This window comes from Gambusia affinis, linkage group LG06, assembly GCF_019740435.1.
Source record: "Gambusia affinis linkage group LG06, SWU_Gaff_1.0, whole genome shotgun sequence".
Taxonomy (NCBI): Eukaryota; Metazoa; Chordata; class Actinopteri; order Cyprinodontiformes; family Poeciliidae; genus Gambusia; species Gambusia affinis.
In genome coordinates this window covers 21,083,621-21,098,207 of record NC_057873.1, presented here as the reverse complement: position 1 = coordinate 21,098,207, position 14,587 = coordinate 21,083,621, and the positions used below count along the sequence as shown (strand labels likewise).

The following is a 14,587-nucleotide window of genomic DNA, read 5'->3' as shown; positions in this document are numbered from 1 at the left end:
ATAGTTCCTTACAGTAGTGTGTGAAAAGATTATAAAATATTATTTCAGATATGTTTTCAAACCAACCTCCCCAAAGTGATGGCAAATTGACACACTGTGACACAATTTGAAACTTTTCTTGGGCCCCTACAACCACTTCTTAAAAAAGCAAAAAAAAAGGGAATGGCGAAGGGGTGAAATTACCCGCAGTCATCAAAACTCTGTCAAGGTCATGCGAACCTCAAGAATGATGTCTTGTGAGACGAGCCAACAGCACAGTGCCCATCAAACTTGCATAATAGTATGACGCTGCACACCCTAAACACCACTCCAAGTACCTACCGTCCAAAGTCCTTTGCAGTCTATGTGACGTACCTTCTGTTGTTTTTTTACAGTTCACAACTGCACACAGCACAATAAACAATGAATAATTTAATGGCTTCTCGTTGAAGTTTTTGTTAAGGTAAGGATTAGGAAATAAGAGCAAAGTGGGCCAACATTTTTCTTGACGCTATGCAGGGCCGCATCTGTAGCCCATGTTCCACAAATTGTGCATGCAAAAGATGTTTGCTTGGCACAGACTAATGCCGCCAACTTCTAATAATATTTCTGAAATTAAACCAAAGCAAAAAAAACACCACGACTAAATTTAAATATTGCTACTTAACAAACAGGACTGAACACAAAAAGCCACCAGAGACCATAAAGCCATTTACTACCCATGAGGATACTGATGATAAAACAAATAAAAAGAAATGTCCTGTCAGCAAGAGTTAAGAACTATGTCATAAAACCATATTTCTTTAAAGAGCATGAATGGAAAATTACTTTAAATTGTTGGTTGTCAACAGTAAGTCAAGGGTAAAATGACCAGCTCCACTAAAGTGACCAGCTTTACAATAAATGATTTTCCTTAATGTGACAGTCGGCGAATGGCAGATTTACTTCAAAGTGAAGCCAGACCTGCAAACTGAGCTGCTCTAACAAGAATGTTGAATAAAGATGTGGTCTGTTAATGGGAGGGATTCAGCTGAGTGACGGAGGAGAGAGAAGCAGTGAGTAAAGAGGGATCAGCAGAGATTTGGACGCAGATATCTGAGCATGACGCGTGGCTGCCATGTCATCCTGTCATTAGCAGGTTATTTGGATCTTTAATTCATCATTCAGACCTTTATTGACTGCAGAGTGGAAGATCACTATCAGCAGAAGATGGGACAGAAGTGTGTGTATTTGAGACACTCAGTCCCCAGCTGCTCCTCATTTCCTGATGCCGAACAGATATCACATAAGATCATATAAGCCTGAGGTTAAATAATGCTCAAGGCAGCGTTTTTGACATATTATAGTCTTTGCTCTAAATTGTTCCAATAAAGGTTTTCACTACGAAAGCAGAGTATTTGTGACAGGCCTTGATGATCGTGACAGGATTTGACAGAAATCCACAGAGACCGTTTGACACTGATAACAAGGTGAGCACCACATGGGATCACTTGGCCTGTTTTGCTAAATAGAGCATCGCTACTATAGCATGGCTGCAGACACATGCAGCGTTTTTAAAAGAGGGGGTCGGTGTAAGATGTATAAGTAACCGGGCTTGGTGTGTGCGGTCTCCTGGGAGCTCAAATTAGAATAGCTCAGCCACCTGCTCTGTCATTGGACATCGCCCCACTCATATTCCAGCTTACAAACACATACATACATCTAAAGGCGCTCCTCTGGGACAGACTCAGGACATCTGGCTCACGCTGGTGGAGTTTTCCTTAATTTAGCATGACCCGTTGACCCTGGCCGCCACACATTTCAGGCAGGTGTCAAAAAACAGCATCACGTCATTGTTGCAATACAACCATATGTGAGCATCCTAATGTTCACATTTTTATTTTATTGTGGAAAGAAAACTCTGCACTTGCAAGCTCTGGCCAAAGGTTTAAATTCATTGTTCACTGACATGAGTGCTATACATTTTTTTGTTATGTTGTTCTTTTTCTAGTCTGAAATGACTAACATTGATAACGTACAAATTTGAATTCATGTCCCATTTGCTAAGGTCCACTCAGGGTATTCATGCACACCTTCTTCTATTTGCACCTTGAATCTTTGCTTTCTGCACAGAGCATTTCAGAAAGACAGCATCACATTTATAATCAAACATGGCGGTGGTAGCGTGATGCTCTGTGGCTGCTTCAGGAATCATGCTGTAATTGATATGATTATCTTGGCTATTAGTTCCACATCTGTAATCTCACACCTGGATGACTCAGAAAAGCAAAAGAATAATGGCCTAGGCAAAGTCCAAAATTAAATCACAATGAGTTGCGGTGGCAGGACCTTAGATAGGCCATTTAATATGACTGAGTTGGAGTAATTTTGCAGATAGGTGTGGGTCATAGCTCCTGCACAGCGATGTAAAAAGTGGTTATGTGGCATAACCTGTCATTAGGTTTAGAGGCTAATTACTTTTCATATAAGGTCTGGTTAGTTTAAAGTATTAGAGAAGTTCATTTTGTGTTCACTCAGGTTATTTTTATCAGATCATGTGAGATTTATGAAGCATTTAAGTGTGACCAAAAATAAAATGAAAATAAATAAATAAAAACAGAAGAACTGTAAGAGGTGCAAGACTTTCTGTAACGCTACAAGGCTTCAGTTTCTTGATTTCCACCCTTCGCCAGTTGGAGAAACGTCAACCCTTATCCGTATGAAATCATTTAGTGTAGATCAGCAAATGTCTTCCGACATATTTTAATAAGCAGCTCCATCTTTTTTCCTGTTACCGCTTAGTCCAGTTCCCAGGCATGCACTGCAGCAGCCTGTTGTTTGGGCCCGGAGAATCGCACATTAAAGACTCCGACGCAGGCAGGATGCTGCTGCTGAGAACAGGGCCAGACTGAAGCCCCTCTATTGCCCCCAGCACACAGCCCTGCTAAGCTTGACTCAGTTTGATGCCAAGTCTTGCGAGCGTGTGCGCGTGCACACATGCATGTGTGCGTTTGCTCAGCTCAGGGGTTACATAAACAAGAGCAGCTTAGCCTACAGGTAAGGCCCACGAGAGACCAGCCGAGACAGAGAGAGCGAGATGCAGCGCCTGGTCTCTCTTTACCGCGGCGTTCCCCTGATGTTGTCGCCACTGCTGGAGCTGGATCTGTGCTAATGAAGCTGGAAAATGACTAAAGGAGATTGTAAACAAAGTTAGTGCGCTTGACACACAGCGAATATGCTCCTTTTGTTAAGAGTGGTGGAGGCAAGCATCCGTGCACGTGTTTGTATGCTTCCCAGATGAAGAGATGGGGTGAATGTAGGCGGACGGGATTTTGGAGGTGGAGGCTGGCAGCAGGGCACTTGGCCACTGGTGCAGAGAGAGAGAGGAAAAGAGAGAGTGGGGCAAGGGGTGGGGATGGTGATGGCGAGGGGGGCAGCGGAGATAAATCATTAGAGAGCAGGTTATTGGAAATGCAGAGAGATAAAAGAGTGAAGAAGCCAGTAATTGCCTTAAAGATCAAACTACAAAGCATTACTTTAGATTTTACAAGGCCAGCCGGCAACAAAAGAGCAGTAATTTATGAGCTCAGTGTAAAAGAATAGCATAATTACATTAAAAATTAATGCTAATGAGGGCTAAAATGGGGAAGGTGGTTATTATGAAAGTTTGTATTCATCTTCCCTGGCTTGAATGATGGCTAGTGGCTTGATTAATGGCTTAATTTCTATCAATTAGCAGGCAAAAAAAAATCTCCACTGAGACGGGGCCTAAATTGAGCATTGAATTACACATTTTTACCACGGCACAGGGAGAGAGATGGCTACCGAAACCTGGGAAATAAAGAGACACTGCTGAGTGTGTACTTGTGAAGATAAGACATGAAATCCCAAACTTAAACGTCTCTCCCAGGATTCCTGCACAGTCTGGAAGCCATTTGAAATTTTATTCAAGTATGTTACAATTTTAGATAAGTGGGAAAACAAAACAGTACTGTTGAGCGTAGACAGAGTTTCAGAACTTGCATCATTGCTTAATTTTCTTCATGATGATCTTTTAAAAAGTCCCAAAAATAATTTCTTCCAAACTGTGAGCTTTTTATGCTGCTTTTACATAATAAATGCAAGCTGGTTTTTAGTTAGATGTGATAAACAAAGAAAGTATTTTTGGTTACTGAGTGAAAAACCACACATGCACTCACACTTAAACACCTGTAAAGGATTTAATGGATGAAGATAAAGGGGGCCCTGGGATCTTTACTGTGGGAATTATTTAGTAAGAGGGAACTACTTTGTATTGCATCCATCCATCCATCCATTGTGTATTTTTTGTTTTGTTTGTCCATATTCTATATTTAAAGCTTCACCGCTGTGCAAGTTTCTCCAATAAATTCATAGCTAACCTTTGAATCCAAACCTTAAAATAAGTTGCATATGGACTAAAATAAAAATTTGAGCTGAGAAACTCAGAAATTTTAAAATGAGCAGTTACCATAAAGTGCTATGATGTTTTGTAAAATGTTTGGTTTTTAGCTTGTCAAATGTGTTGTCCTTGGAGAACTGCAGAAAAGCAACACAAGGAAAATTACATTTAAAACAAGTCTTTAAAAATGTTGAGCTGTGTGCTGTAATTCGGCTGGTTTATATTAGAAACCATTCAGCAGTCCCAATGTTGTATAACTAAACATCAATTACATTACAATCATAAATTAAGGAACACTGTTTGCACACTTTCACAACTTATTTGTTTAATACGTTCATTAAAAGACTTTGCATTCCGTTTCCCAAAAACTAACAAACATCTTTATAAAACAAGCAGTTAGTTCCTCTTTTGTTCATCTTTACCACATATCAACAACAACAAGGTCTGCAGCAATTCAGCTGGCTCGTCAGTGAAGTCACTTACTGGAATTAATCAGCAGCAGCAGCAATATATTCAGCTCAGCTACTCTTGATTGACAAACTCTCCAGCAAAGTCAAGTTTACAAAGACAACACCGCTGCAGCCCAAAGGCTTCAGATTGTCCTGTGTGTATGCGCTGTGGAACAGCCCCCTCTTTTGGTGTCTCAGCGTAACTGCTGAGAAACGCTCCTGCCTGCAAGGATTAAAGGAGACCATCTGAAATCAGTTTCCATTGGCTGGTTTGATTTCCCTTCCTCGTCTTTGGGTCTTAATCAATGAAGTGGACAAACAGCTATTTAGGGAGAACAATAGCCTATTGATTTTGAGCCACTCATCAGCACCCCTGTCTATCTTACTAATTTCATTAATGAGATGGCGAGTTTTTTACTCCGTTTTTTTTTTTTTTCTTTTTTTTTTTTTTTTTATAAATCAGAGCAACCCACGTTTGTACAGTTGCAATTACGAAAGGACTTTTTGGCCCACAGCTTCATAGCTGATAATGAGGCTGTTCTCACCTTTATTCCTTTTCCAGGTTGTTAAATTTCCAGCATGAAGCAGCCGCTACTGTGCATTTAATTGCGCCTCCTTTTGTTTCCCTACTGCTTCCCTGCTCTCAGATTTCGCTCTAACCTCCTCTCATCGCTGACAGAGAAGCGTTCCTAATGCGGTGACAATCGAGTCGACCTGTTAAATTAATTTGCCAGATAATGTGTCAATATTAAATATCAACTTTGACCTCCTTGAGCTTCAGAGTGCGCTCGCCCAGCTGGAGTATTGATTTTTTTTTTTGCCCGCCTCTGAGCTCACTTGGCCCGCACTCAAAGTCCATTATTTTTGATTTTCTCGTGAAATACATATCTTTACCCGCTGACATCTGACAAACAGCATATGGAAGTCATTTTATCTACCAATAATGTGTTTGTCAAAAAGTCTGAGGTCTTAATGGATTCCTGCTCTGCACGCGGAAAGCATCCGCCGACGAGATGCTGGTAGATGTGTGTGTGGGTTTGTTTGTGTGTGTTGATGAGTCTGGGTATTGTTTACATAGGGCATTCATGCTCAAAGGACTGCAGAGATGGGAAAGTAATTGGAAAAAAAAATGAATTAATTGTGCTGAATTAATTGTGGGTTAGTCACAAGCGTGAGTTTCCATTCAAACACGCACACAAACACACAGGATTGTGTTGTGAAGGACAGTCCACAGTCTCCAGGAGGATATTGGGCCCGTGTTCAGGCTCCCATCTAGAAGCCCCAGTCAAGGTAATGACTATTTTTGGAGCCACATCTCCCCGTGCTGGATGACAAGCCGATAGTCTGTCACATAGGACGGCTTAATTCAACTCGTCAGTCAGTTGTCCAATTCTGCAGCGCATTAAAATCAGACCAGAGTTGTTGAAGTGCTATTATGAAGCTTAATAAAGTGTGTGCGTGATGGAGGGTGACATTTCGCTGTGAAGGCTGGACCAAATATTCATTTATTCATTAAACGCCGGGGCCGTAAAGATGTGTTGTGACACCCTTTCTATAGCTGCTAATGGATTGAATTAAATCCTTTTTATCAGCTCCAAATGCATACTGTATTTGAGTATGCTGGTAAAAGTATTCACACCCCTTAAAGGTTTTTCACATTTGCAAACCTGGATGTTATTTTGTTGGGATTTCATGTGATAGACCAACATAAAGTTTAAATGTGAAGCAAAAGGAAAATATTCATGGTTGGATACTTTAAGTTGTTTTTCAAGTATAAATATGGGTAGTGTTGCATATATTTGTCTTTAGTCCCCTTTACTCTGATACTTCTAAATAGAATCCAGTTTAGCTACCAAAAGTCGCCTGATTGGTTAAATTGAGTCTATTACCTGTGTGTGGTTTAAACATAGCTATTTCTCTGCAGATCTGAGGTTTGTCAGAAAACATTACTGAGGACCAATTAACACAGATGGGTCAAGAATAAAGTTGGGGAGACATTTAACAGCACTGTTACACTGCAGAATTAATATGCAATATAACAAGCTGACTTGCCCTGTGGTGTACCTCAAGGACCTGTTCTGGGATCTTTTCCCATTTTGCTGTACATTCCCTCTTGGCCAAATTATCAATATATGGAGATCATCTCTATGCTGATGACATTCATGAATCCAGTTATGTTTGAACCAAGCCAACGATGGATCACAATAATCAGAGAAGAAGCCCAGAGCCTACCAAAGAGTAACTTTGGAGGGCCTGTTGGAAACCACATCTTCAGTTGAAGGATCTGCTGACAATGCAGCAAATCCCTTCACTTTGCTACAAGCTATATAGAATACAGCATAAACATGCTGTGGGGGTTATCTTCTTCAGCAGGAACAGTAAAGTTTGTTAGAAATAATGCAACGATGGATAAAACTAAATACAAGACATTATGAAAGAGAACATGTTAGCTACAAAACCCTTTAGACTACGACAGAGTTTTGCCATCCAGCAGGACAATGATCCTAAACATTCAGCCAGAGCTACAATGGGATGTTTTAGATTGAAGTGATTTCATGTTAGAATATTCTAGATCTAAATCTAACTGAGATTTGCAATTCTTGAAAATTGCTAATTATCTGGTCTAGCTCTGCTTGAGCTATTTTGCAAGAAAGAGTGGGTAAGACTTAGCCTGGCCATTGTCTTCCTACAAAATTCTGCTAAATCCTCATCTCAGGTTTTTCTATTTAGCTGGATTCCTCTGGTTGAATTCCAATCGAGCCAATCAGAAGAAGGACATTGATTTTCTGCTTTGTTTTTGAATTGTAATCGTCCTGTATAGAGTTGTGGTGTGACAATGGCAGTGGAGGAAGAGAACAAAGACATTCAGTCATTATTATACTTGGAAATGACCACACTTCCTAAAAAAATTACAGTCAGAGCAACACGAATGTTTAAGACACTGACTCATCACATACATTACGACCAAACATTAGCAATTGGGTAAAATTTAGTCCAAGCCTCCAGGAAGCAATTGTTTCTCAATAGCTGGGGGTCCAGGCCCTCTGTGTGAAGCAAATGGGCTGGTTTTTACCAGGCTAGATAACATTTTCAGTCTTAGATGTGTAAAGTTGCTAGTGTCATATTCCAGACATCTACATTTGCTATAATTACAGTACAAGTACAAAGTATTGATGCATAATACAAATTTACAAAAAAATATGAAACATTGATAGTTTTCTTTTACTTCGCAATAATTCTCCTCTTTATTTCTTCTGTCAAATGGAATACTTGTAGAATACAATAAAGTTTGTGGTTGCAATGGTAAAAAGGGTTCAAGGAATATAAGTACAAGGTACTTTAGGTATTCTATCATGATACAATGTTGGCATTTGGAACTTTAAAAAGGACTTAATTCAGTCCAAAAAGAGTTACATCATGGCCCCAATGTATAATCAATCAGTGAAAATCTGGTTCACCCTTCACAGCAAAATCTAAGTTTTACCGATATCCTACTCTCTCACGCATGTTCCCATTTGTGTTACTGACGCAGCCACATCCGTGCCGCTCAGAAACACGGACGCCTGCTGGATTGACAGACAGCGAGATGGGAGAGTGCAGGAGAGGACGGATAGATGGGAAAGAGAGGGATGAATATTGACTGATCAGTAGAAAGATTGACAGCCAGAAAATAATGAGTGCATTCAGACTTTCCCCCCCCCCATCACTAACTTTCCTCGGCACACCTATTTTTGCCCTCCCACGCTCACAAAGACTGCTTTTAGATTCCTGAAGTGATTTGCCATCTGACATGCAGAAATCCTGATGTGTTTATATCCAGGAGTAATTTATTGGAAACCCTTTGTGTCTGTTTTTGTGAAATTGGACAAGCCGGGGAAGTATACTCTCTGATACATGAGGTCTGAACTGAATAAAACTTAATCTCATTTATTCCCTGTAATGAAATTCCACTGCAGTGAGCTTGTGTTCATATTTTGATTATTTTAGAATGCCATTATCTGAATGTAATTCACTGTCTGGCTATTACCTTGTTAGTATTTTTCCCCTCTTTACCTTTTGTAGGAGTCCGTGCCCTTGGACAGGCATAAATACTTTTTTCTTGGAGGCACAAGATTAAAATAGGGGGATTATCAGATTTGTTTTACTGTATATGTCAAATAGTATTATACTGGAAGAAGAGGCCAATCTAGAAGAAATCCAAATGTTTTCAGATTATGACAGAAGGTGGTCCACACTCTGTGTGATAGAGAACATGTGTGTCTTTCTCTGTATGTGTGCTTCTGTTCATGGCTTCCCTTGTTTAACTTACTTTTCAGAGGGAACCTCTCTGGAGGAGCAAGTGCGAAGGATAAAGGACATCGAGGCCATCGAGAGTGATTCCTTTGTTCCTCAGGCTTTCAAATCTTCCCGGGATGACACAAAGGTGCGTTCTGTCCCTTTTTCTCCCTTGGCCCTTCACTCTCTGAGCTTTTTTTTGCTCCGTTTCTTATTGAATTTTGCCCCTCCGCGTCGCTGCCGCGCCGTCTGTCCAGAGACGACCCAGACCAAATCAAACGTTCCCATTGAATGCCATTTGCTCCCGACCCCGAGAAGGTTTCATCAAAAAAAAATTCTTTTCCCTCTACGACGGCAGCACCCCACACAAAAGCCACAGCGGGCGGCAGGCGTCCCGTGTCTGTGCCTCCCTCCTCGCCTTTCTGGTTGCACAGAGGCAGACCAAATGCAGAGGTCATTATTGAAATGTTTCTGCCTTCTGAAAGAGCTGGAATTAGATTTGTCCAGACTTCGTGGCTGTTTTTAAAATACAGGTGACAACATGCGACAGCAAACCCACAAAAGTTATGATCCATGTGGCCAAAGGGAGCCAGGAGATTAGACCGCTACAGAAATTGCACCCTACACAGCATGTCTAAAAACAAATATTCTTACAAAATCTACTGGATGAGATGGGAAAATGATTTTGTATTAGGTCTCTATAAATGAACTTGTCATTATAAGGGATTTCTTTTCCTTCTGGGAATTCAGTTCAAAATTTTCTACCATATCTATTTCTTTCAATACTGACAGCTCACAGCCAAATCCAAAGTTCAGTTTCCAACATTAGAATATTACATAAGACCTATTAATTTTAATACAGGACTGTTGTCCTACTGTAAAGTATGCTCATGTACTGTACCAATATTTGCATTACTGTCTTGGCCATGGTTTCTTTTGCATGACTTGCTGCATTAATGTGGCTTTGCTAAAGTATTGAGGTTGCTTTACTGGCGGTCTTCAGTCGCGTTTGGTGTCATCAAGCAACTTCTCTGCCTCTCCGCTCATCCTCCCGACTCTGGTACATTGATTTTTAAGTGAAATGAAAAAAAAAACTTTAATCTGCAGTGGTTCAATCTTTGTTCTCCCTAGAAGAGATAAGATACTTCAGGTGTGGCTTCACATGAGGATCATGCCACATTTGTTGTCCACATCCTTGGTTATTTCTGTGTGTTAACCGACTCCAGCCAGAGTCTACATTTTGTAAATCCGCCCCAAAAGTCTTGATAGCGTTAATGTTCGCAGTTTTATAAAAGTTACTATTATTCTCACATGTGGAAGGAACATGCTTTTTCCTTCCACTGAACCTTCCATTAATGTGCTTAAAACACACCACTATGTGAACAGCCATTTTTTGACTTTACCATTTTCTGAGAGGAGACCCGGTCTACCTCCTGGATAACCATGAAGTCTACAATCTTCCCCATGATTGTGTGGCAATAAAATAAGATTTATGTATTTAAATAAAAAATAAGCACCTGAAATATACCACCGCATCGCTTTTTGACTTGAGTGATTGAAACGAATTCATTTTTGAGGACTGATTTAGTGCAATGCGCCTCTATGACAGAAAGAAAATGGAGTCTTGAATTTTGAGTCTCATGTTAGTTTAATTTGAAAATGTATTGCATTGTTGCTTTCTACATTAATTTTTATCAAAATTATTTTTGCAAGTACCGTGAGTTCTTTTACAACTCACTGATCTTTTAAAGTTTGAATTATTGATCAATACTCTTGAGATTAATGCAAAATAAAGTTATGACAAATGCTGCTTTTTTGGAATATAGACTAGTTTTTAAGACATTTTCAGTTCTTGACCACCACAACAATTGCGACACAGACTTGTGGCCCCAGTTATCGGCTCAGTAAACAGCTATGACTGCTAAACTAAACAAACAAGGGTTTGTGTCAGTACAAAGAACTGTTTTTATACATTGCAATTACATTTTTTAGATAATATAGTTTTTTTTTTTTTTTGACATCCACTCTTATGTGCCCATGGGGACACGAATCACCAAGTTCATAAACCTCTGCTAAATAGTACTTTATAGATTAATCTGTCTACTTGATTAATCTCATTAATCAATTTGTCAACTAATTTTCATCCAATAAAACTTTTTACAACAAAGTTTTACATTTCTAAATGAAGAGGTCTTAGTCTGGAAAAATGATGAAAAATCTGAAAAATAACAAAAAACATTTATAATGGGGATTTTTCACAGATTGGGTCAAAAAGTCTTTGTAGTTTTGCTGAAGTTGTGTATTTCTCCAGGTTAGTTTTTCATGTTTACGAATTATAATAAAACAGCTAATCAAGTCAAAGAAATTTCATACTCACTTAATTTTAGATCAGATATTTAAAATTACAGATTAAGTTAAGATTCAGACCATTCGTCTACAGTTAAAAACCTTTTTAACTTAAACGTTGCTTTACGTATTTCCCTCCAATTAAAAAAAAAAGAACGTAATTTCTACAAATGTAACATTTTTAATCTACACCACAATACATCTCTGAGTTATTTAAAAATAATAACCTAATGTTTACCAGCAATTAAAATTCATCTTAAGAATATTCTGTAAAAATAATTATTTAATATCTGTAATTCACTTGTTTACTGTTTTTTAATTAGTGCCGTTAGAAGTCACTGTAAATCCTTTTCAATCATAAGTTGATGAAAGATTAGTGAAGCCCTTTATGTCGGCAACAGCCTTCATTTTAAATAAATAAATAAAAGAAGAAAAACAAGCAAGCTGCATTTATTAAAAATGTATATTCAGCAGATTGTTCCCCAGGAATGTGATGAGTAGTTTTTTTTTTCTTCCTCACTCTTGGCACATCACCATGCTTATTAGTCAGTGTGTTTCATATCCTGCTCACTTTTTGTTTCCTGCCAAATGAATTTTAAAAAGATTCGTCCAACTGGGTAAACATCTGCTCTAGGGCTGGTACTAGGGGTGTTTAAAACAGTAATGGGTTTGGTGAAATGTTAATTTAGTTATTTCGTCTTTTAATAAATGTAACAGTGAAGACACGCCAGCCATTCAAATGTGATGTTTATTGTAACACATGGTGATGTTTACACACTGCAGGACGTGAACATTTCTAAAAGCCATCTTTCTGTCTGTCAGCTCTATAAATGGCAAAGATCTTTAAAACATTTTTATCAAATTAATCATTGCAGTAGTGTAAATAAACTCGGTTCTTTATCTATGTTTTAGACTTTTTAAATAATTTTTCTAACGGTATAATCAGGTTTAAACAAGTAGACATTTTCGACATTTTCTGACTAGCGGAGCTTTAGGTAGATCTGGCTTTATCAATCGATATGTTCTCTTGTCTTACCCGTTTTTACAAATGCCAACACATACATATGTGCACATTATGTTCATTGGTGGTATATAAATATATTTAGACAGTTGAAAGCAGTGTATGAAAAGATAGACTTGTGAAAATTATATTGTTTTATTTAGATGCCAGGCCATAGAGATAATTTTTAGATGATGTTTTCAACTGTATTTAAACTCAGAAGTTTTTATACATTTTCCTTAGTTTTTGATACAGTTGTCTTTTAAACTGTATTACTTGAGTCGAATGTTTTGGATCAATTAACTTGTATGTGCGAGTGAATTGAAATTAGGTGTTTTTTATTTATTTATTTATTTTGTGCCTCAAGATGACATCTGTTGGGAAATGGTGCTTTATTAATAAACTGAGCTGAAAATGAATTGAATTGAAACTACGTTGTAACTTGCTGATGTACTGGTTCATTTGAAGGGGCCTTGTCCTTGTATGAGTTTGAATGCTGTAATTTGCCTTTTTATGCTGCTTTTTGAGTAATTGCTTTTTCCTTCCTGAGTGGCATTGCTGCCCCTGGACTGGTTTTGCTGTGGATAGTGACGTTCGTTGACCAACTTCAGTTGCTCTTTGCATTTTGTTTATGGGTAGATGAACGCTTTTCTGTGACAAAACAATGGTTCACAAATCACGTCTTCTTGAACAGAATGACAGCTGAACATTTCCATACTGTTCATGCTAGTATATTTGTTGTTTTTCTTTCCGTGATATTACAAATTAAATCAGTGCGCTTGAGGAATTGAGTCAAAATATACCCACAGGTGCCTTAAAAATTACTGTAAATTTAATGTTCAGTGTTTTTCTTTTTTCTAACTAGGTTTGAGCACAAAAAAGACAAAAGGACTTAACAAAATAACTAAATAAAAATAAATAACTTAGAAAAGATGCAGAACTTACAGCTGTCTTTATGTTGAAAGATGGATGAGTCCAAGGAAATTTAACAATAGCTTTCAGAATGCACATTACTGTTTTTCACAAATGAACAGTCAATATGTGTGTGCCATCTGCTGGACGAAGATCATATTGCAAGACCCAAGTCTCAGTGCTGTGCCCTGCAATTCCTTATCTCATACAAAAACATTTAAATGTACAGTTTGCAACTGTCTGTATGATAATCTTATTGAATGTATTAATTGAGACATACTTTAGAGATATTTCAAAATTAACCGTTTTTTTTGTTCTAATTTTGTTAATATTGTGTCATATTTGCATGCTCGTTGCAGTCTGAGATTCATTTAGTCTTTATGCTTCATCTGTGTCTGTGAACACAGGTTGTTGCAGCTCAGAAGAAGCAGGAATCAGAAAGCGCTCCCCCTCAGGACTACTCCCTCCCGATATCTATAGTCTATGATGACACCGGCACCCTCGCTCATCCCAGTGTAAGTGTCCTCCAGCCAAATCCTCTCCAACTGTTTCCTCCAACATCATCTCAAACTGCCACTCAGTTTCATTGAACAGACTTTTTGAAGAGCACTAAAACGCCGCAACCTCGACAAGAAGTTCTGCCTCCATCTTCTGGTTTTATTTCCGCCTTGTTTTTATGACACTTTGAGTTTATGGCGGTTTGGACAAACTTTGGAACGTTTATTTTTACCCCCTCTAAAAGGTGTCACTGCTTCTACCAACACCTCTACTATTTCCAGCGCCCATGATTCCAGCACATTCCTATCCACTGCATCACGTCGTGCGAGACTCTGCAGCTCGTCGGTTTACGGGCCTCCTTCTCTGATTGCGAATGAAAAACGAGAGGGGAAAAAACTTTAAACTCCAATAACGCTCCCTGGGGCTTCCCAGTCATCTATCTCCACTGGGGGAAACGAAATTATGCCCTGATGTATGCAGATAACCCACTCGCAGAGATGCACCATGCCCCCCCAGCCCAACACACACACCCGCATGCACACGCGCACACACACTCACACGCATACATACACTGTCAGACAGGCTGATATATGGTAGCAATATGCCCCAGGCAGGCCCCGGCCTCGGCTCCAGCTCCTGCTCCACTTCCAATTAGAACAGATGAGCCCCATTAGCCCGGTTCAGATACTGTCATCCCACACACACAGCCTCATTAGCACCGTGACACCA

General features: G+C 39.1%; 1 protein-coding gene across 1 annotated transcript in view; it reads left to right on the top strand.

Annotated features, from left to right (window-relative positions):
- The window catches only part of rsrc1 (arginine/serine-rich coiled-coil 1), a 146,227-nt gene that overhangs the window by 128,346 nt on the left and 3,294 nt on the right, over window positions 1-14,587 (top strand). The window contains exons 8-9 of the mRNA XM_044120621.1: window positions 9,144-9,250; window positions 13,768-13,875. Of these exons, the coding sequence (XP_043976556.1) occupies window positions 9,144-9,250; window positions 13,768-13,875 (215 nt within the window). The remainder of the gene's footprint in view (window positions 1-9,143; window positions 9,251-13,767; window positions 13,876-14,587) is intronic.